Source organism: Sceloporus occidentalis, unplaced genomic scaffold (assembly GCF_023333645.1).
Source record: "Sceloporus occidentalis isolate IW3139 unplaced genomic scaffold, rSceOcc1.0.p SCAF_13, whole genome shotgun sequence".
NCBI classification, from domain to species: domain Eukaryota; kingdom Metazoa; phylum Chordata; class Lepidosauria; order Squamata; family Phrynosomatidae; genus Sceloporus; species Sceloporus occidentalis.
In genome coordinates this window covers 6,904,399-6,925,829 of record NW_028316993.1, presented here as the reverse complement: position 1 = coordinate 6,925,829, position 21,431 = coordinate 6,904,399, and the positions used below count along the sequence as shown (strand labels likewise).

Sequence of the window (21,431 nt, the reverse complement as noted above, 5' to 3'; positions counted from 1 at the left end):
GACGCCCCTTCCTAACCCTAATATGCGCAGAGCGCGTACTTTATGTCCTTCCGGAATGGGCCATTGCTTCCCTAAGAACTGAGACTTACTCAAAAACAACACAAGTAGCTTGAAGTTCAAACAAAAGTTTACTAATGGCTTTGAACTATATATACATAAAAGCTATATCCTAATCTAGCTAGTAATAGTTCAGGTAAAAAGAAATCTTTATCTCGCCATCTTTCCAAGGAAAGTTGAGAGAGGAGGAAGAATGAAAACCAAACAGCTCAGGAGAAAATCTTTGAGAGAGAATGTCTGTTAGTTATAAAGGGAGAGTGACCTAAATCACACAGTTAGTTTGAATGAGAGAGAGAGAGAGAGAGAGAGTAGTTTGCATGCAGGAAATCCCTATCTATCTAAAGAGGGGAAAAGAGAATGCAAAAATCTTCCAACAAGATGCACCCTAAGTCTAAGATGATTTTTGATTCCTTCCAGTTCTATACTTGCTTAAGGCAAACAATCCTAATGACCCTAATGGAGCAACTTCACTGTAATTTACCTGTAGAGAGAAGAATAGAGAAGAAGAAAAGTCTCAGCAGAGTCTGCATTTCGAAAGATGTGCACACTGTGGAATAGATCTCTCTGATGAAGCAAATTCTCTGAGCTGAAGATATCTGCAAACACATGTTAAGAATAAACATGAAGTAATCCTCTGTGTCCAGCAGCAGTTCTATCCAGAAAATCAGGTGTCCTTCTGGGGTTGGAGAAGATTGATTTGCTGCCTATGACACTCTCTTGCTTGCAGTGACTGCCCATTGGAAGTGATAGGATGAGTTCTAGGTACCAATTCTGACCTAAAGAACCACAAAGCCAAGGCATTGTGCTGCCTGAAGCAAAGGACAAGTTGGTACTCTCTAACTATTCATTAGACAAAAGCTGACCAGATTTGCTATCACACTTTAAACTTAGTGACATAGAATAGCAAAGTAATTTAGGGGTTAGAAGACATGTCACCAGGCTAATGGACATCTGTCTTCCTGGCACTCACTCTTCCAGCAGTACTTGCTTTATGGTGGATTCAGCCCTGAAGACATGCCTACCTTGGAACGGAGTAGATACCTTAAAATTCTGCCTTCGCTTTTTGAGGGAACGAGTTTCACTACAATAATGGTGTCATTTCGGGACAGTTAGCCATGCCTCCAAGATGAGCAAAGATGCCCAACTCCTTTTGCTGCTGGTGGGGTTCTCTGGTATCAGAACTATGAACGAATGTTGCCCTCCACCCCCATTTTATTTGCAACGGACTGTATTCCACTCTGGACTTTAGCTACTTATTTATGGTTAGGATGGCCAGGGCTTCTATACACTAACTTGCTATATAGAAGAGGAGATATCAGCAGGGATAGCTTGGCTAACAAAGTATACATTCTGAAATTTCCTCTTGCATATAGCCATCATATACTTACTGTCATCCTCTAGCAGTACTATAGGTCTTAAAAGTTTAATAAAGAAACAGAGGACCAGGGCAACCTTGCTGGTCCAAGATTCTTCATCCTCCCCATCTGGTCAATGGAGGTCAAATGAGGGTATATTGTATGTAAGCATTATTTTTGATATGGCCTAGAAGACCATAGCCTTCATTCCTGATCATGGGGCAGCTTAGTTGAAGCATCCATCTTAGCCTTGAATTGCCCGATTTTGTGAAGAAGACGCCAACATAGAGATAACCTTAAAACTTATTTTAAAGCAGCAGAGCTTTTGAACATGGTATACACTTATAAAGACACAGAATTCGAAACATATAGAAATGTACTTGCAGTTATGAGACTGGGTGGTGGTCCTCCAATATGATGTCTTTAAAGGGGATTTGACAAATGGCAGGAAGATAAAGCTTTCAGTGGCTACTCTCTTAATAGTGATATGCCAGTTTCATGGTGTGAGGCACTGTGCTGCTTAACATTCACAACAGATTGGCAGGAAACACTGCATTCCCATCCTATATGTGGGCTTTCAATAACCTTCCGGTTGGTTCTGGTGAAAGCAAACTGTTGACTACACAAGGCTTATGTCTAGGATGTGTGGCAAAAATGTCAAGATAGTCCTTACAGAAAACCTATAGATATGGAATTCTGGAAACAACTAGGATCCATTCACTTGAACCAGTGTGTTTTCTGACATTCAAAGACTCTATTCCATATCGGATAAGAAGGGATGATAGTACCACAAAGGAAAAGGGAAGAAGGAGCTATATTTGTTTTTCACAGTTGAATGCATAAGCATCAAGCGTATGGATTTGTCTGATGAATGCCACACAATTTGGGTTCCTTGGTGCAGAATTTTAGATTTAGCTTAGATTAGTAATTTCTGCCCCCATTTCATCGTTGGATGCAAAGGTATGTTGTGACTTTACGATCCTTCAAAATAGATTCAGAATATTTCAATGGAAATATTTCAATATTTCAAGCCAGACAGTGGAAGAGTTGTATGTTTTCTCACTCACACAATCATCAGTGCTCTTGTTCTTGTGGTTGCTAGGCACACTATTGATTGTGCCGCCCGTTGTGTCACAGTTGCTATCTCAGTTCCATTCTATTTCAGATTCTGTTCAGCGTGAAAACCTCCCATAGAGAGATCGCTGGGCTGTAAACATATATAACAATGGACCTCTAAGGAGGAAGCAGAGAAAGGATTATTTGGAACTCACAAGATAAAATCATATATCTTTAGGTAGAGTAATAGTGAATGAGTAGCCAAAGTACACTTGCTAGAAGTGTGTGAGTAAACAAGGAACTTGGATAAAGCTCCATATTATGGCACATAAATGCTGGTGATTATATATATATATATATATATATATATATATATATATATATCACAAGACAATGATGACTGTCTCCAGACAGTACATTCAATACCTGATGGGAATGTCCTACAAAGTCTTGAAGTAGGATGTCCACCATAAGTAAATGCTCTAATGGTTTAATGCAGTGGTTTGTGGTCAGTGGAGGAGGAAGACTTGGAGGCCCTGATCCCTTCTCCTCCGCTTCCCAAACTTTTTCAGTCCTGTTAGGGAAGAGAAAAGCAAGGAGAGAGCTTAGAGCATCTGGCTGAAGGAGGAAGAAAGCTATCTCCTTATAAAATGTCAAAATATGGATATATATATATATATATATATATATATATATATATATATATGAATGTCTGAACAAAAGTAAAAACACTAAACAAAGAAATATATTGTTATTCATGTACTACATTGAGCAGGGGGAGGAAGGTGATGTCTGCATGTAGATGTAAAGGGGATCCCAAGGTAAAAGGTTACAGGACCACTGGTTCAATGCAATATTAAACTGAGAGCAACGTCCAGTGAAAATCTGTCTTTTGTTGTTGTTTGATGTCATATCAGTGTCGACTTATTATGATTAGATGAATGCTAGACCTCCAAGGGGACCAGTTACTGACAGCCCTGCTCTGATCTAGCAAACCCTGGATTGAGTCTATCCATCTGCAATGTGATCTTCCTTTTTCCACATCAGTGGAATGGTAAATTAATCTGGGTTTTGATTTTTAAAAGAACAGTCCAACATGTCGATTCCTGTCCAACGTGCTGATTCCTAAATCTCCCAAAAAAGCTTCAGTGTCTTTAAATTTCTCATTAAAACTCGCTAAAACACCAAGGAAAGAAAGCAAAATTTCAGCTGGAGAGTAGTGCCTTTCTACAGCTTTATTTCATGACATTGTAGTTTCTCGCTTCTCTTCCTGCTAGAGACAATTGTAAAGGTAAGTCTTTGTTTCTAGCTGGAAAAATCCATTTGGCAAATGATTAATTTTTACATCCATCTCCTGCAGGAAGAGAACTGAAGAACCATGATATCATGCAGTAAGACACAGAGGAAGGTGATACTATCCATCTGAAATCCTGCTTTCGGTCCTCATGTGATCAGCTCCAAAATCGGTCTGAGCAGAAGCACGCCTGTTTCTGAAAGAAAATGAACGTTGCAGTCAGTGCATGCAGATAGTAAGGATGAAATATTGTAAATACTTGACTATAAGTTGGGCTCAACAGTGATACCTTTATTGGGTCAAGATTCTTTATGTTGGGGTCCCAGAGGAAACTGATCCCACATCATAACAGGGTTTCGTGTTAATCATAGGTTGGAATGCAAAAGCAGGAAACAAAGTAGAATCAAAGATTGTAGGTACATTTTTGCCTAGCATCAAGAAATGAAGCAAGAGAGCAACTGACTGAACTTTACGAAGCCAATAGTTTGTTCATCACAAAGACATTCTTCAAGCAACCAAAGACAATTCAAAGCAACCCATGGAGATCCCATGATTACAAATATAGAAATCAAGCACAATATATGACTGGAGGCAGAAGATGGAGAAGCTCCAGTCTCTCTGTAAAAACAAGACAAGGAGAGGATTATGGCACAGACTATCTCTCTCTCTCAGACCTGTTACATCCCTTTGGCTCATCCTTCAGTGAGGGCATCACAATAGGGCATCTCCATACTGAGGCTGCATCAGAGTAGGAGCCCACCTTGAGCAACTGGCAGCCTTTTCAGCTGAGCCTTAGAAGTGAGTGTCATTACTAGCATTTATGTGCTGAAACATACACTGCTGAGGAGGACTTCCCCAGCGTTCACCCCCATGTGCTCTCTGCCTTAGCTCAACCATCATTGCAGCTGCAACCTTTTGGAGTGGGCCAGGAGAAGAGGGGAGACAACTTTTTGAATCACGTCACAGGGTGTCTTCAGTGTATTCTCTTAATGCTCACACCTAAATGCTTCTGTTATGTACCTGGCACTGGCGCCTGCGCCTCTGCCCCCATAGCACTAAAGAGGAGAGATGTAAGAAACTCAGACAACTTGGATATGGTAAAGAAACAGCATCTGAATGGATATAGCCATCTGAAGGTCAAGGCCTTGTAGTGTGTGGTTACAGCATGTCTGAGGAACCTTGCTTCAGCTGAGCAATTGGTTTGGGGATGGACTTTGGTTAAAAAAAGTTTACATATTTCATTTAACTTTTTCTCCTCTTTCTCCTCTTTCTCCTCTTACTTTCTTTCCTTCTAAGAGTGAAAAGAGTCCATCCTGCCCTTTCTTGAAGCATTGCGATGTGATAAGCTGTGCCCAGTGTGTAGCCACCAAAGCTGCAGGGACTCCCTCTTCTAATGCATCTTCTCACCCTGTATTGGCTTACTACAGGACTATTGCTATTCCTGGCAAATAAAGGTAAGCAAAACAGGACTATGGAATGAATGACCAGCAGTTTATGGTAAGATCATGTATAGATTGTGTAGACAAACTCTCCATGTGCAGCGTTATGCATTGATTGTGGTAGTTCATCTTTGCCTTGAGCAGCAACATAGCAACACTGAACATACAGATGAATGTACGTTTAAATCCTGTAAGGAGCTTGAACCCAAACTGGATATTCCACATAAGACCAAATTGTTCTTGCTTCCATAAGGGAACTTAGACAGGTGTAAGACATCAACAGGATTCCAGACAATGTAACCAAACATAAGATGCGAATGATAACATTTAAGGCCCTAAATGATTTGGGACCTCAGTATTGAGGAAGCACTTCTCTCTTTATGTGCCTGTCTGTGGAATGAGGTCTGATGGGACCCCAGTTGTGTAATGTTTTCCCCTTGGAAAACTCACTGGTGCCAATGCTGTTTCCATTTATTCACAATGGTGGTTCATGAAAACCTTTAGTCCCTGCTGGTAACTCACTGTGCTAAATGATTTTCAAACTGTTTTAACTTGTTATACTTAGCATGGTGTCCATGTCATTGGGTGGTGAGTCTGCTCTGGGTTTTAATCTGAACTGTAAAGGATTTCTCCAAGGTGATAAATCTTTTTTGCAGGGATCGGGTTCAGGCTAGACAGAGAAACTAATATGGCTTTGCATGGGCTAGCCCCAAAAATGCCTACCAATCTCTTTTTAATTGTGTATTCTGGTCCTAGGATCCCCCCCTCAAAAGAACAAGCTGGCACTGTGTAGATTATATGATATATCTTGTACCATATGACAAGAGACTGGGGAATGGGTTACTTAGCAAAGGCTGATGAATGGTTGCTTACCTTAAAGCAGACTATACATGACGAAGTGTTGCTTAGCCTATAGTCAAAACTTCTATCGAATTCGGGCCTGAACAGACAGGCCAAAATAAAACTGCTTCAGGTCACTTTGGAAGTATGCTGTTTAAATGATGCATGTGTCCTAAGAGGCCGGAAGCCATGCCAAAGCCAAGCTCCAATCCTAAGGACTGGAGCACAGCTTTGGTGCAGCTTCTGGCCCCTTAAGATGCATGTCTCATTTAAACAGCATACCTCCAAAGTGACCCGAAGCAGCTTTATTTTAGCCTGTCTGTTTGGGCCCTTTGTTAACATGATGGAGTGCTCCCAACAAAAGCTCTTTGCAGGAGTGACTTGGCAACCTTGGTAAATTATATCAGAGTTTCCAAGCTCATGGCTCAGGCTTCCATTCCATTCAGATTCTGATATGTCAGGGTGGTTTATGTAAGTAAGCAATTCCACTTTAGGACCGTGGGTAGCTCCATTAATGTTTGGACAAGCACCCACAATGAATTTATCACACCATTAACATGAAAGCCACCAACCACTACTGGCATGAATTAAGTGGTTTCCTTGCTACCCCTTCTTATTCAGAGGTTTTTTTTTTTGTTAGCAATGAAAACTTTCTCCTTTGAAATTATCCAACCCCGCTATGGAACAGTCATGCTAGGGGCACTGCAATGCAGTTTGAGTCCATGTAAAATTGGGGTGAAATTCTTTGACAGCTCTTTCTTTTAACCCTGGCAAAGAAAATGAAAACAGGAAACTAATGAGATTTAATCGAGCTAATACTTCTTTCTCTTCTCACTTCCTTGTTTTCAGGAGTCTCCCTGAAGTGTGAGATTTGTAGCAGCACTGACTACAATTGCAATGGAACTGTGCACAATTGCTTGTCTTTTTTAGATACATGCATCATTGTTCAGTCAGAGAGAACACTGGGTAAGTGCATGAGATCAGTGGCTTCCTGGAGGCTTTGGTGAGTGTAAAACAAATGCTCAAATCACTCCAGTTTTCTATTCCATCATAGCCAGGGTTGTCTGAATAATTCCTAATAGTCTTTTGGAAAGCAGCTCAACAGGGATTTTCAATTACCTGGGGCTTTCACTTTAAAATAGATACTTTTCTTCATCCTGGAATTGCTCCTGATATGTCCTTGCACCGAGAATCTTAAAATAATAGAATGCTAGAGCTAGAAGGGCTGTCTAATCCAACCCCCTCAACTGCAGGGATACAGAGTTAAAGCACCCCTGAAAGATGCCCATCCAACCCCTGTTTAAAAATCTCCAAAGGTGGTCAGTCCACCATCCTCTGAGGCAATCCATCATCAAACTGATCTTACAATAAAAAAGGAGCCCTGGTGGTGCAGTGGTTAAATGCCTGTACTGCAGCCATTCACTCAAAACCACAAGGTTGCAAGTTAAAGACCAGCAAAAGGGCCCAAGCTCGACTCAGGCTTGCATCCTTCCGAGGAGGGAGCTAAAATGAGTACCCAGACTGTTGGGGGCAAATTAGCTTACTTGCTAAGTAGCTTACTTGCTGTTCACCGCTATGATCTTTGGAATAGCGGTATATAAATAAAACAAATTATTAAATTATTATTATTATTATTCCTAATGTTCAGGTAGAATCTCTTTTCTTGTCATCTAAATCCATTGATTTGTATATGATAGTCCAAAATGCACTGCAGAAATAATCTAGTTTGAGGCCACTTTAATAACCCTGGCTCACTGCTAAGGAACCCTGGGAATTGGAGTTTATTGTGGCACCACAGCTCTCTGACAGGGAAGGTTAAATGTCTCACAAAACTACAGTTCCCAGTATCCCCTCGCAGTGAGCTAAGGCAGTTAAAGTGGTCTCAAACTGGATTATTTTCTCTGGTGTGTTTTGAACCTTAGTCTCTGGAGCGGCAGAAGACATGTTTGCTCCCTTTTCTACCTGCCACCCCTTCAGATATTTAAGGATAGATGTTATCTCAGCTCCTAGCCTTCTTTTCTCCAAGCTCAGAGTATAAATATTTGTACGCCTCCTTGTTTTCCTGATTAGCATGAAGACTAGAATATTGTTGAATTCCTTTAGTGACAGTGCTGGAAAGTGGTGTATGAAAACGGCAACTATTTCATTGTGGTTTGGTACAAGACATAGCAATAGCAATAGCATTTACATTTCTTTAACACTTCATGGTGAGCTCAACACTCTCTAAACAGTGTGTAAACCATTTGCCCCCAGCAAGTTGAGTACGCATTATACTGACCTATGAAAGGATGGAAGGCTGAGTCAACCTTGGAGCCCTGGGATCGAACTCATAACCTTATGGCTGCAATACTGCCTTATCTTCACTTTCGTCTTTTGTTCACTATTGGACAGATCCTTCACTCCTAATTCGTTTCTGTTTCTGTTCTTCCCCCCAGCCTCTAAGAAGAAGGATGTTTATTCTCACATTAGTAAGTATCATATAACATCTATAGCCCTTTCCCCCATGTGGCAATTCTTTGTCTCTTGGGGAACAGGAAAGATTGGGGAAGCATGTGGTTATGCTTCTGTTGCCAGACCCAAAGTCAGCATTGAGCTCTCCAAAGGACCCTAGCAGATTTCAGCACTACTGTAATCATTTTCTGTCTAGATATGGAGACATAGCCAGATGCCTAGAATCATAGAATGATAGAACTGTAGAGTTGGAAGAGACCACAAGGGCCATCCAGTCCAACCCCCTGCCATGCAGGATATCACAATCAAAGCATCCCCAACAGATGGCCATTCAGCCTCTGTTTAAAGACCTAGAATACTGTAGATCTGCATGAGGAACTATGCTGAGTAATATAGGATTGTAGTCATTGCTTGCACAAAATGCAAAAGTGTGTGTGTGTGTGAGAGAGAGAGAGAGAGAGAGAGAGAGAGAGAGAGAGAGAGATCAGTGGCCAGGATCTTGTTAGACTGGAGTTATACTGGACTATGTTGGAGTTGTACTGGTTTGTACCATTGCACAGCCAATTGACAGGTAGCAATAACTTTGGTCACCTGTCGCACAATGATTCTGTTCTTCCATAATCCTGATTAGGAGGACATCAACCCTCTACAACCTCTTAGGAAGTGCAACCTAGTGTAATGATCTTCACTTCACACCAATATTTTTAATGTATTTATATGCCACCTTTCTCCTGAAGTGGGACCCAAAGCAGCTTATGGGGGGGGGATATAAGTTGTCAACAAAATTGTGGTCAGTAACAATCCCAGGCTGCTTCTCCAACTTAAAGTATCTCATCTCCTTTTTGATCCCTCCAGAAAAACATGCTGTGATTAAGAGGTGCAGCCAAGCCCATACCTGCAATGAGAACATCACCTTTGTTAATGTGGGCGATGGAGGAATAATTGTCACCAGGCTGTCCTGCTGCAAAGATGAAAAGTGCATGAGGCCTGTTCTCCCCTGTATGTGCTTTACTGATGTATCCTTCTGTGCTTTCCTCATTACGTCACACAACCTTGCACACACGTTACCCATTTGTAGTGGGAAATTTTAGTGGAAGATTTTAGTGAAAAATCCCAATTCTACCTTAAAGCATTTGATTTGAGGTAGGAATGGGGAACCCCTCATCATATAGAGGTTTCTCATCTAACCTGTCCACTCTTCACAATGCACAAGAAACTAGAATAATAACAAGGAAACAGAAACAAAGAAAAGGCTGTTCTTAGATCAGATCAGTGTTTCAAGATAAGAGTGGGCTTTCCCTTCTCAGCAGCTGAGAAGCCTTTCTGTAGCATCAAGCCTGCTCTTTTCTGTGGTCGTTTCCTCTCATTCTAAAAAGGGGAAAGCATTAGTGTACAGCGGATGTGGAGAACCACACGGGGAAATAAGCCAATCCCCCCCCCCCCATACACACTTTAGGGTGTGCCCCCTCCCAGCACACAAAAAGCTGTCAGGGTATTTCTTTAGCATGACTTTTCAATCTCAGACCCTTTCCCTAGGAAAGTTGTCATGCCACCAGGGACCCATTCATACTACACAATTACAGTACTATGATTCTACAGTGGGCCATTGATATCTGCTGGGGTTTGATTCCAGGACCTCTATGGATCCCAAAATCAGTGGATGCTCATGTCCCGTTGCATACAGTGGCATAGAACGGGTGGCCGTTTGTATAACATGACAAATCATGATTTGCTTTTTTTAAAAATTTATATCTATTTTCAAACTGTGGATGGTGGAATCCATGGATAAGGAATCCATGCATCATGGAGGGCTGACTGTACTTTAACTGCCATGGATCCATCTTATGGTATCCTAGGACCTGTAGTCTGTTAAAGTATTAGAACACTCTGGCCCAGTACAGACTGGCATTTTGCGCCGGGCTGGGGCCAAAATTAGGGCTCGGTAGGGCAGAGCATTCACACGCTCCCAAGCCCTATTGTGCACCATGAGTGCTATCTTGGCACACCGCCATTTACATGGGTTGCACTATGATGACGTGCCTCATGCGCTGCATCGAAATGGCACGGCGCACAAGTGACATCATAATGCTGTGCCAGGGTGCTTATGGCACCTCTGTAGTGGCAGGAAAAGGAGCTACATTTCATGGCTCCTTTTTCAAGTGGATCGTTGTTGCCACATGAGGTTGCTGCAGCACGACCCAGGGCAGAAAGTGTCTCACTGTCCCTTTCTCCCCATTTGTATAGCTCCTCTGGATGAGAATTCTAAATGCCTCTCCTTAGACTCCAAATCCCAGGATTCCATAGGCTGGAACCATGACAAATAAAGTGGAATAATGGCATTATAACTGTGTAGCATGCAAAGGCTCTTGTATCAGAGTCCCATTATCAAGTACCATGACCAAAGTATATAAAGGTCCACCATCAATGGATGGATATAAAATTTATCTGTATATTACTAGAACTTGGAAGTAACTAGTTACAAATAATGAATGATGAGCAATAATGCATTCCTCCTCTCCCCCCAAAAAAACAGAAATACATGTAAATTAGGTGACGAATTTGACTCAGTAAGGGCTACCTTTCCTCCTTCTCTGGTGTAATTGCAACTTTTAAAGTTACTTTTATAATTATAGGGATGTAGCCTCACTAAATGGCAAAACATTGCCAGTTTAAGTTATTTTCCCATGCTACTTTAATCAGTGCATTTTCAGTGGGGTCATTTTAGTTACTTTTTAGAAGCAGGAAAATTGTAAGCTAGAATGTAAACTATGTCGGAGTGTGAAATTATAGAGAGCCAGCATGATGTAGCATTTGAGTGCTGGACTATGACTTTGGAGATTAGGGTTTGATTCCCTGCTCAGCCATGGAAACCCATTGAGTGACCTTGGGCAAGTTACACACTCTCAGCCACCGAACACCCCATGATAGGTTTGCCTTAGGATAACCGTAAGTTGGAAACAACTGGAAGGCACAAAGCCACAACAACAATGGACTCCTAATGGCAACTAATTATTTTTAAAACAATAACTACTCACTTGGAGATTTAATCAATGTTTGAAAACCAGGAGTGGAAGAGAAGGAGACCTCGAACAGTGAAGGTTTAAGCTGTTTGCTTTCCCTCCTACTCACATTTTTAGCACTCTTCTCTCCTTCTGACTCTCCTATCTTTCTCACAGTGCCACCAGTGAACACAACACTCAACGGGAAGCAATGCCCAGTCTGCTTTTCTTTTTGGAGTACCAAATGCAAGCCCAAAAGCATGGTTGAATGTGTGGGAGACCAGGACTACTGCCTTGTCATATCTGGAATTGGAAATACTGGACCACCTGGAATAGTACAACACAATGGTAATTCCTCTCTTTCTTTCTGGCACAGGTACCCATAGACAGAGTTTGTGGTTGTAGTCTTCTACTGGGCAGGTAGAGTGATATGCTCTCCCCACACAGTCCCACATGCCTTCTGCCCCTGGAAGGCATCACCAAGGGAGTTGACAGAGCCATGCACTAATTGGAGGGGAGGAAGGGAGAGATGCATAAGGCTGCATCTACACTGCAAAATGAATACAGTTTCACACCACTTTAATGTCATAGCTCAATGCTATGGAATCTTGGGCTATATAGAGATATCACAATCTGGAACATGGAATCAAAGACCACAGGGATATGTCCAGGCTCTGATAACTACTTGGTTCCTTTCCATTTCAATAGTCTTTGAAACCAATACAAGAACAGGTTACTTTGATAAGACAGAATAAAGCTTGCTTCACCTTGGTTGTCTTAATATAGTGGCTCTCTCCTGTGATCTAAATTGCTATGGACAGAAATGTATCCTTTCTCCCTCCTTTGCTAGATCAATTCTGTGGCTGCATCCCATGGGTGTTATTGGATTACAGCTTCCATTATCCCTCACCATTGTCCATACTGGTTAGTACTTACGAGAACTGGAGTCAACCGACAGCTACAGAGACACAAATTCTCCACCCTGCCATAGATCCACCCATTCCCTTTACATACCCTGATAGATTGCAAGGAAGCTTCCACTAAGTCTTAAGTTTCCAATCTTTCTGTCTAGTCCCTTGTGAGTTATCCAGCCGCTGGCTTTCCAAGAAAGAAACAGATGGCCAAAGACAGGTATGCATTGCAATTCCCTTGAATCTCACTATCATCTCCTTTGAATCTCTTCACAGGCCCCAAAATGGTGACCTCAAACATTTCCATCCAAGGCTGTGCAAACAAAGCTTTCTGTGACACTTTTGATGAGGGTATTGTCCATTTAGCCACTCTCACAATTGCTGGAGAAGGTACTTGTGAACTTGCCCGTGATATGCTCAACAGTGCTCCAGGATTGTTTGGTCCCTTTCTCCCAGTCCTTGCTGGGCTTCTCCTTGTGAAGATCATCGTTTGATTTCCCGCTGGTGGGGAGGGAACACCTGTGTGGTTCTTACCTCCTTCCTCCTTGATTATGGTTCTTACTGCATAGCTACACCGTATGTTTACCAACAAATGAAGATTTCAATTAACTCCAGTTGCCCATTTTGTGTATGTGTGTGTATCTTATTCTGGTCTCCAGGTAGTTGTGGATAATTCATGAGGGGGCTGGTTTTAAGAGTGCTTACTAGCAGATTCCACTAGTGGCTATTAAAACAGGTAACATGTCACATGAGTTCTCTGGTTTCTATGGCAGGAGTGTGGTGAATCATCTTTGGGTCTACTTCAAAATTTTAAAAGAGCTATCCAAGGTTCTGAGTCTATTTGGGCATAGGCTCCAGCACTTTGGATAGTTCCTTTAAAGTCAAAATCCAGAGCAGGTTCACTATACCGCAACACAAAGGCCACTGGCCTCCACTAAGCCAGGCCAGAGTTGCCCAGAATCTGAAAGATGAGCAGTAATGGCCAAGTTGAGCTCCTGCTGTCATCTGTTCATAATAGGCGCCACTCTGTTTACTCAGTGTATCCCTACTGTACTATCTCTACCTATGTCTTCAGGGAATATTATTGCTATCATTTTCTGGAGAGGACTTCAAGCATGGTCTCTCTCCATCTCTGCATGCATGTACCAGAGGGCAGTTTTAAACATAAGACAGAATTGCAAACTTTTAAGTCAAGGCTATTGTACACACAACCCTCTGGAGAAATTTTATTTCTTTCTACTACGAAAGAATCATTTTATACTCAGAATTTTCACTGTCCCCAGACTCTTGTGTTGTTTCTCCCAAACAAGCAGACATGAAATTATACAGTCCTAGCAAAGATGGGCCCATGATATTCCACTTCCTTCTCCTAAAACCCTGACAAAAGATCCCAGGAATTTTCCGAACCTTGCATAAACATCTCCAAGGCGTTTTTGGTACATTAGTGGCTAAACAGACTGGTGTTTAATGCCAGCCTAGGGGTGGAATGAAGGGGGCACATGCCCCAATGCCGCCCCAACGTCAGTGTCGCGCCGCATGCCAAACCAAATGGTGGGGTGTCAAAGCTCTCCTTTGGTGCAGCATTTAGACATGCTGCACCAAAGAAATGCTGAAAAGCCACCACCATGGTGGCAAGGGCACCTTTTTGCCAGTGCTAAAAAGAGTGACATTTTAGTTCCTTTTAGTGCCAGCAAAGCACCGGATCAGGGCCATGGCATGCAGTTGCCACGGCCCCAATCCAGTGCTGAAAGAAGTAGTGAGAAGCCATTCCTTTGGGGCCATCTGTTGAGCCATTTGGTCTAGCCATTTGCCTTGCAAAGTGTATGGTTGCCCCACCTGGCCATGAGTCAGTGAGGAAATATAGCTCTGTTCTGTTTTTAAAACAGTACATATTGAAATGGGAGTGCACAGAAAACCACAACAGTTGTCCCTCCTTCCTCACCATTCCCTGCTTTTTCCTGAACTAGAATGCTTGTGGGAATAGTGCTATTTCTTGACATGCTTTATACATGGCATACACAGGAGCTTTATTGGGCACTAAATACCCTGAAGGTACCAGATCCCGTCTCATCTTGGAAGCTAAGTAAGGCCAGGGCTGGTTAATGCTTGGAAGGGAGAGCATTATGGAATGCTATGTGCTGTAGGCGATATTTCAGGGGAAGGCAATGGCAAACCACCTCTTGAGTATTCCTTGCCTAAGAATACCTTGCAAAATTCATGGTATCACCATAAGTTAACAGGTGACTTGAAGGCACATGCATTACCTTAAGGGATTTTGAGTCCCTGTTCAGGGGGAAAAGGAGTATAATTAAAGTGAAACAGAATAGTTGGAAAATAGATGTTATCCCCCCCAAAACACCACATGGGCACAATGATCTTTTTCACCTTACAGTGCAACATCATTCTGTAACCCAATTGGCTCAGTGCTGCGGAATTCTGAACACTGTAGTTTTAGAAGACATTTAGCCTTCTCTGTGTATGAATTATACATTTGTGTTGTTCTGTTAATACAATCCTCCTTTCCCTTATGCGGGGAATCCATATGCTCGTGACCCATTGAAAACAGCATCTAAAGCAATTCCCTTCCCCCCAACCTTCTCTAGCAGACAGAACTAAAACTAAAGCAATTGCTAACAAGTGAACAGGAACTATAATATTATAGGAACTGTGAACATTGAATGGCAATTGTCTTTGGAGTTCTGACACCTTCTTTCCCACTGGTGCCGGGGACCGTGGGAAAATTGCGGGAGCGGGAGCCATACACCCCCTGCTTTCCCGCAGTTGCCGGTTACCTTGGGAAAATAGGGGGACGGGGAGCCTGACACCCCCCCTGCTTTCCCGTGGTTGCCGGGTACCTTGGGAAAATAGCGGAAGTGGAGCCGGACACCACCCGTGCTTTTCCACGGGTGCCGGGGACCGTGGGAAAATAGCGGGAGGGGGAGCTGGACACCCTCCCTTCTTTCCCCCAAGTGCCGTGGACCGTGGGAAAATAGCGAGAGGGGCAACCGGACACCCTGCCTGCTTTCCCGGGGGTGCCGTGTACCATGAGAAAATAGCGAGAGCCGGACACCCACCCTGCTTTCCACGGGTGCGGGGGACCGTGGGAAAATAGCGGGAGGGGGGCCGGACACCCCCCTGCTTTCCCGTGGGTGCCGGGGACTGTGGGAAAATAGCGGGAGGGGGAGCAGGGCACCCCCTTCTTTCCCGCGTGTGCCGGGACCATGGGAAAATATCGGGAGGGGGAGCTGGACCCCCTTGCTTTCCCACGGGTGCTGTGGATTGTGGGAAAATAGCGGGAGGGGGAGCCTGACACCCCCATGCTTTCCCGCGGTTGCCGGGTACCGTGGGAAAATAGTGGGAAGGGGAACCGGACACCATCCCTTCTTTCCTGCATGTGCTGGGCACCATGGGAAAATAGCGGCAGGGGGAGCCAACACCCTCCCTGCTTTCCCACGTGTGCCAGGGACTGTGGGAAAATAGCGGGAGGTGGAGCAGGACCCCCTCCCTTCTTTCCCGTCGGTGCCGGGGACCGTGGGAAAATAGTGGGAGGAGCAGCCGGACCGCCTCCCTTCTTTCCCGTAGGTGCCGGGGACCGTGGGAAAATAGCGGGAGGAGCAGCCGGACCCCCTCCCTTCTTTCCCGTGGGTGCCGTGGACCGTGGGAAAATAGCGGGAGGAGCAGCCGGACCCCCTCCCTTCTTTCCCGTGGGTGCCGTGGACCGTGGGAAAATAGCGGGAGGAGCAGCCGGACCCCCTCCCTTCTTTCCCGTGGGTGCCGTGGACCGTGGGAAAATAGCGGGAGGAGCAGCCGGACCCCCTCCCTTCTTTCCCGTGGGTGCCGTGGACCGTGGGAAAATAGCGGGAGGAGCAGCCGGACCCCCTCCCTTCTTTCCCGTGGGTGCCGTGGACCGTGGGAAAATAGCGGGAGGAGCAGCCGGACCCCCTCCCTTCTTTCCCGTGGGTGCCGTGGACCGTGGGAAAATAGCGGGAGGAGCAGCCGGACCCCCTCCCTTCTTTCCCGTCGGTGCCGTGGACCGGGGGAAAATAGCGGGAGGAGCAGCCGGACCCCCTCCCTTCTTTCCCGTGGGTGCCGGGGACCGTGGGAAAACAGCGGGAGGAGCAGCCGGACCCCCTCCCTTCTTTCCCGTGGGTGCCGTGGACCGTGGGAAAATAGCGGGAGGAGCAGCCGGACCCCCTCCCTTCTTTCCCGTGGGTGCCGTGGACCGTGGGAAAACAGCGGGAGGAGCAGCCGGACCCCCTCCCTTCTTTCCCGTGGGTGCCGTGGACCGTGGGAAAATAGCGGGAGGAGCAGCCGGACCCCCTCCCTTCTTTCCCGTGGGTGCCGTGGACCGTGGGAAAATAGCGGGAGAAGCAGCCGGACCCCCTCCCTTCTTTCCCGTGGGTGCCGTGGACCGTGGGAAAATAGCGGGAGGAGCAGCCAGACCCCCTTCCTTCTTTCCCGTGGGAGCCGTGGACCGTGGGAAAATAGCGGGAGGAGCAGCCAGACCCCCTCCCTTCTTTCCCGTGGGTGCCGGGGACCGTGGGAAAATAGCGGGAGGAGCAGCCAGACCCCCTCCCTTCTTTCCCGTGGGTGCCGGGGACCGTGGGAAAATAGCGGGAGGAGCAGCCGGACCCCCTCCCTTCTTTCCCGTGGGTGCCGTGGACCGTGGGAAAATAGCGGGAGGAGCAGCCAGACCCCCTCCCTTCTTTCCCGTGGGTGCCGTGGACCGTGGGAAAATAGCGGGAGGAAGTGCCGGACCCCTCCCTTCTTTCCCGTGGGTGCCAGGGACCGTGAACAAATAGCGGCAGGGGGAGCCGGACCCCCTCCCTGCTTTCCCACAGGTGCCAGGGACCGTGGAAAAATAGCGGCATTGAGGGCCGGACCCCCTCCCTGCTTTCCCTCGGGTCCCGGGGACCGTGGGAAAATAGTGGGAGGTGGAGCCGGACCCGCTCTCTTCTTTCCCACGGCTGCCGGGATATGATATGATAAAATATGATAAAATATTGTGATTATTATTAACATATAATATTTGTATTTTATTTATTTAACATTACATTGTGGTAATTAGGTTTTTTTAGTTTTAATTTAAAATAAAATAAATTCTTATTCTTTCTATTTATATAATATTTGAATTGTCTTTAACATGACATTGTTCTCATTATGCTATTTTAGCGATTGGGGGCCACTGGGAACATCTCCATAGACTTCGGTTTTAGCAAGACGTGGCTAATAATAAACAACGGTCCTATTGCAAGGGCCCCCTCTTGTGGGCAGTCAGGGCACTGCAGACTCTAGATTGAGCCAGACCGAGCCAGCTCCGTAAATCGATCCAGCGGGAGATCCCTCCCTGCCAGGGAACCCCTGAAAGGCCCTTTGGGCAGCCAAGCCTCTTACAAATACAAATACTAATAGGTCTATATAGGTGGGTATCTCATATGTATATAAACTGCAATCAATAAAATCTCTGAAAATAGAAATAAATGTAAAACATAAAATAAGAAGGACAAATAAAATTCAAAAAGTATTTTTAAACAGTGAAAATTCCTGTTTTGTAAAAAGCCTTTCCGCATAGGGCGAATCGGGGCTCGAACTCAGAAACTCAGGTTCCGAATGCCGGCTCTTTAGCTTGGTGCGCCACTGGGAGTGAAGGGCGTGGCCATTCTGTAGTTGTCCTTTTATTTTCCCTGGATTGTGACGTCAGTGGGAGACTGCCCCACGTTTCTTGTTCTCGGGCGCCCTCCTGTGGTTCAAAGGGCGCTCTTCGGCCGAATGGTTACTACTACGATGCTTCCGTGTCCTCTGCGCCCTCTGCTGGCAGAAAGGGAGCGCTGCTGGCCCATTATTCTCAGGCTCCGAGGGGCCCAGGATTCCTGGCTCAGGGCTGGCATCTATTGGCTCCAAATTTACAACAGTAATAATAATAATGAGGAGGAGGAGGAGGAGGAGGAGGAGGCAGGGGAGGAGTTCCTGCATGGCAGAATAAAGGGCTTGGAGTGGGTCAGGGCCCTCCATGGGGGTCTATTCCCACTCTTCTCCCATCCTCACCTGCTGGATATGGCTGATGGCTCTGCTGATGATGAGTATCATGGGATCCTATCACACGAGGGGGGGTTGCAGCTCAGATCCGCAGTCACTCCTGTTCTAGCAATGCAAACCATGATGTTTTTCCACACCAGATCCAGATTCACTCCTCTCTAGCAATGTGAATTAAGGTTAACACATGATGTTTTACCACACCTGGTTGCTTTGCTCTTGTCCTTCCGAAGTGAGGGCAAACGAAGTCAGTTCGATTCCAAGCAAGTCACGTGATGCGGATTCAAGCAAAGGGGAGTGAGTGCACATTGTATTACCACACCAGAGCACACTTTGAGGGGTCAGCGATTCGAATTGGCACCTTTGCACATGCTCAGTGGGGCTCTGGACGCTGCCCTCCTTTCCTGCCCCCTCCTTAGCTGTCATCCTTCATCGGGGTCTAGGAGAAGGCAGGGGATGATGGGATAGGTCGCTGGGGCCAGGATGGGGAGGCAGGGGCAGTCAGAGGATGATGGGAATGATGGGATGGGCTGCAGGGTGGTAGAGGGGGTGAGATAGCATGAAGGAGGAGTGGAATGATGGAGCAGGATCCAGGGGGCCAAGGGGGCTGGCATCGGAGTGCTTTTCCACAGCAGACCAATTTGCAGTGCAATCGAAGGGAGCCTGGAAGCGAATTCTGTGAAGTCACTTTTTTACCGGTTTTACCAAAATGAGGGGTCACTTCGGAATCACTGCTGAAGCGCCTCACAAGGAGCTCCCATAGAAATCAATGGCGTCTGATAACACATTCACTTTACAACATGAAGCCGTATCGTTGGAAGTGCAGTCGCATCGGAAATGAGCCCGGAACTGGGCCAAAAAACCACCCCAAAGCTCCATGTGATATACTCCATGGTTTGGGGGGCCCTGATGGGTTTCCTAGTGGCTTCTTGCCTAGCATTTGGATGGCTTTCTTGCTGGTTCAGTGGGTGGGAATCAGGATCCAATGCCTCAGGACAGGGTTATTGTTATTGCTGTTATTATGATGTTATTATGAAGCCCCCCCAGGAGAGGAAAGGGGGCACTCCTCTGGCAAAGCCAGGAGGGGCGGAAGGGGGAGGCGCCAGGCCAAAAGGAGGCAGCCCTGCAGGACAGAGAGAGAGAGAGAGAGAGGCTGCTGGGGAAGCGCTGGCAGTCCTTTAGACTCAAGGCCACAGAGGTTGGGGACGGTGAGTAAGTTGGGGAGAGGCAGGTGTCCTCCTCCATTGCAGCCCTGTGTGCGGAGTATGCACCTTCCAGAGCTTTCCTTGGGAGGTTTCTCCAGAAAGGGCTTGCCTTTGCCATCCTCTGAGGCTGAGAGAGTGCGGCTTCTTGCCCAAAGGGTTTCTGGGGAGATGTCTTCATTGGCCTTTGCCTTCCCTTAAGGCTGAGAGAGTGTGACAAGTCCCATCACTCTCTAGCCCTGAGAGGTTAAAGGGGTGTAAAGCAACACTGACTCTCCAGTGTGATAGCAGCCTGAATTAAGGGATGGAGAGAATGTTGTTGTGAGATATTTAGCCTTCTCTGTCAGAGAGCTCTATCCACTCAGGACCCCTTCTGCTTGGACTGCATCTCCCAGAATCCCCTGGTCAGAATGGTTCCAAAGAGGGGATTCTGGATGATGCATTCATCCCTGAACAGAAGGCATTGCTCATCCACTCAGGACTCCTTACTCTCTGACTGCATCCCCCAGAATCCCCTGGGCAGAATACACACACAGTATATATATATATATATATATATATATATATATATATATATATCTGTACACAAACACACATATATAACATATTTTTTATATATACATTTTATATACACACACACACACACATATAACTGTCTGATTAAAAACAATAATTGTAAGCCGTCCTGAGAGCCATTAGGGCTGAAGGGTGGGATATAAATGCCTAAATAAATAAATAAATAAAATATTAGATACACAGTTTATCTATCTATCTATCTATCTATCTATCTATCTATAATTTTATATATTGTCTATGGGCAAGCAATCTCCATTATTCCTTATGGTCAAGCAATTCCTTATGTTTCACTATGGGCAAGTAAATACTATGTTTCTCTAAGGGCAAGCAATGTCCAATGAATCTCTATGGGCAAGCAATCTCCATTCTTCCTTATGGGCAAACAATCTCCATTATTTCCTATGGGCAAGCAATCTCCAATGATTCTCTATGGGCAAGCAATCTCCATTATTTCCTATGGGCAAGCAATCTCCAATGATTCTCTATGGGCAAGCAATCTCCATTATTTCCTATGGGCAAGCAATCTCCAATGATTCTCTATGGGCAAGCAATCTCCATTATTTCCTATGGGCAAGCAATCTCCAATGAATCTCTAAGGGCAAGCAATCTCCATTATTTCCTATGGGCAAGCAATCTCCAATGATTCTCTATGGGCAAGTATGCTTTCCCTATGGGCAAGTACTTTCCTTTGTCTTAGTACATCCCATCATGAATGCCAGGTGCTGCGTATCAAGGGCAGAGGAGGCGAGCGGCTCTTCTTTACATCCGCAAGGGCCTCGTCCTGGGTCTTACTACACCAGATACGTCCCTCAAGAAGCGTCTTCTCTGTCCCAGGAAGCAGAATTCAGGGTATTTTAACCCTTGGGTTTTTGATAGGAATAGTGGAAGAAGCGTAAGGAATGAGATTGTAAGGAAGGTGCCAAAGGAAAGCAAAGGAGGGTATGAGAAACTGGGCTTTCAAACATTTCTGCTACCGTTTTCTTCTCTCCAAACCTCAGGACAGGCATTCTGGGCAGAGCAAGCCATGAGCAAAAACATGGTTGGGTTTCTCTTCTTTATTCTGATAAGGCTTTTAATGTTGTAACATAATATAGCCTTAAGCAACTGTTCAAAAGTAATGCAATTTTTAAGACGTGTCCCTGTATCAACATAAATGCAATTGACTTGGATTATTTAACCGATAAATGGTTGATTTAACATGTGAGTCCCTTCCCACTA

At 45.2% G+C, this 21,431-nt stretch overlaps 1 protein-coding gene across 1 annotated transcript; it reads left to right on the top strand.

The window, feature by feature from the left end:
- Positions 1 to 5,155: 5,155 nt before the first annotated feature.
- On the top strand, positions 5,156 to 12,896 carry LOC149304756 (phospholipase A2 inhibitor and Ly6/PLAUR domain-containing protein-like). Its single transcript, XM_089479112.1, has 7 exons — positions 5,156 to 5,216; positions 6,891 to 7,007; positions 8,477 to 8,509; positions 9,348 to 9,491; positions 11,669 to 11,839; positions 12,342 to 12,419; positions 12,679 to 12,896. Exons 1-7 carry the CDS (start codon positions 5,156 to 5,158, stop codon positions 12,894 to 12,896), a joined length of 822 nt encoding a protein of 273 aa, XP_089335238.1.
- Positions 12,897 to 21,431: the final 8,535 nt, after the last annotated feature.

Coding starts and splice junctions, on each gene's coding strand:
- LOC149304756 (XM_089479112.1), top strand. CDS start 5,156: ATGCATCTTCTCACCCTGTATTGGCTTACTACAGGACTATTGCTATTC. Junction 7,008..8,476: donor TCAGTCAGAGAGAACACTGG/GTAAGTGCATGA, acceptor TCTTCCCCCCAG/CCTCTAAGAAGAAGGATGTT. Junction 12,420..12,678: donor ACCATTGTCCATACTGGTTA/GTACTTACGAGA, acceptor ATCTCTTCACAG/GCCCCAAAATGGTGACCTCA.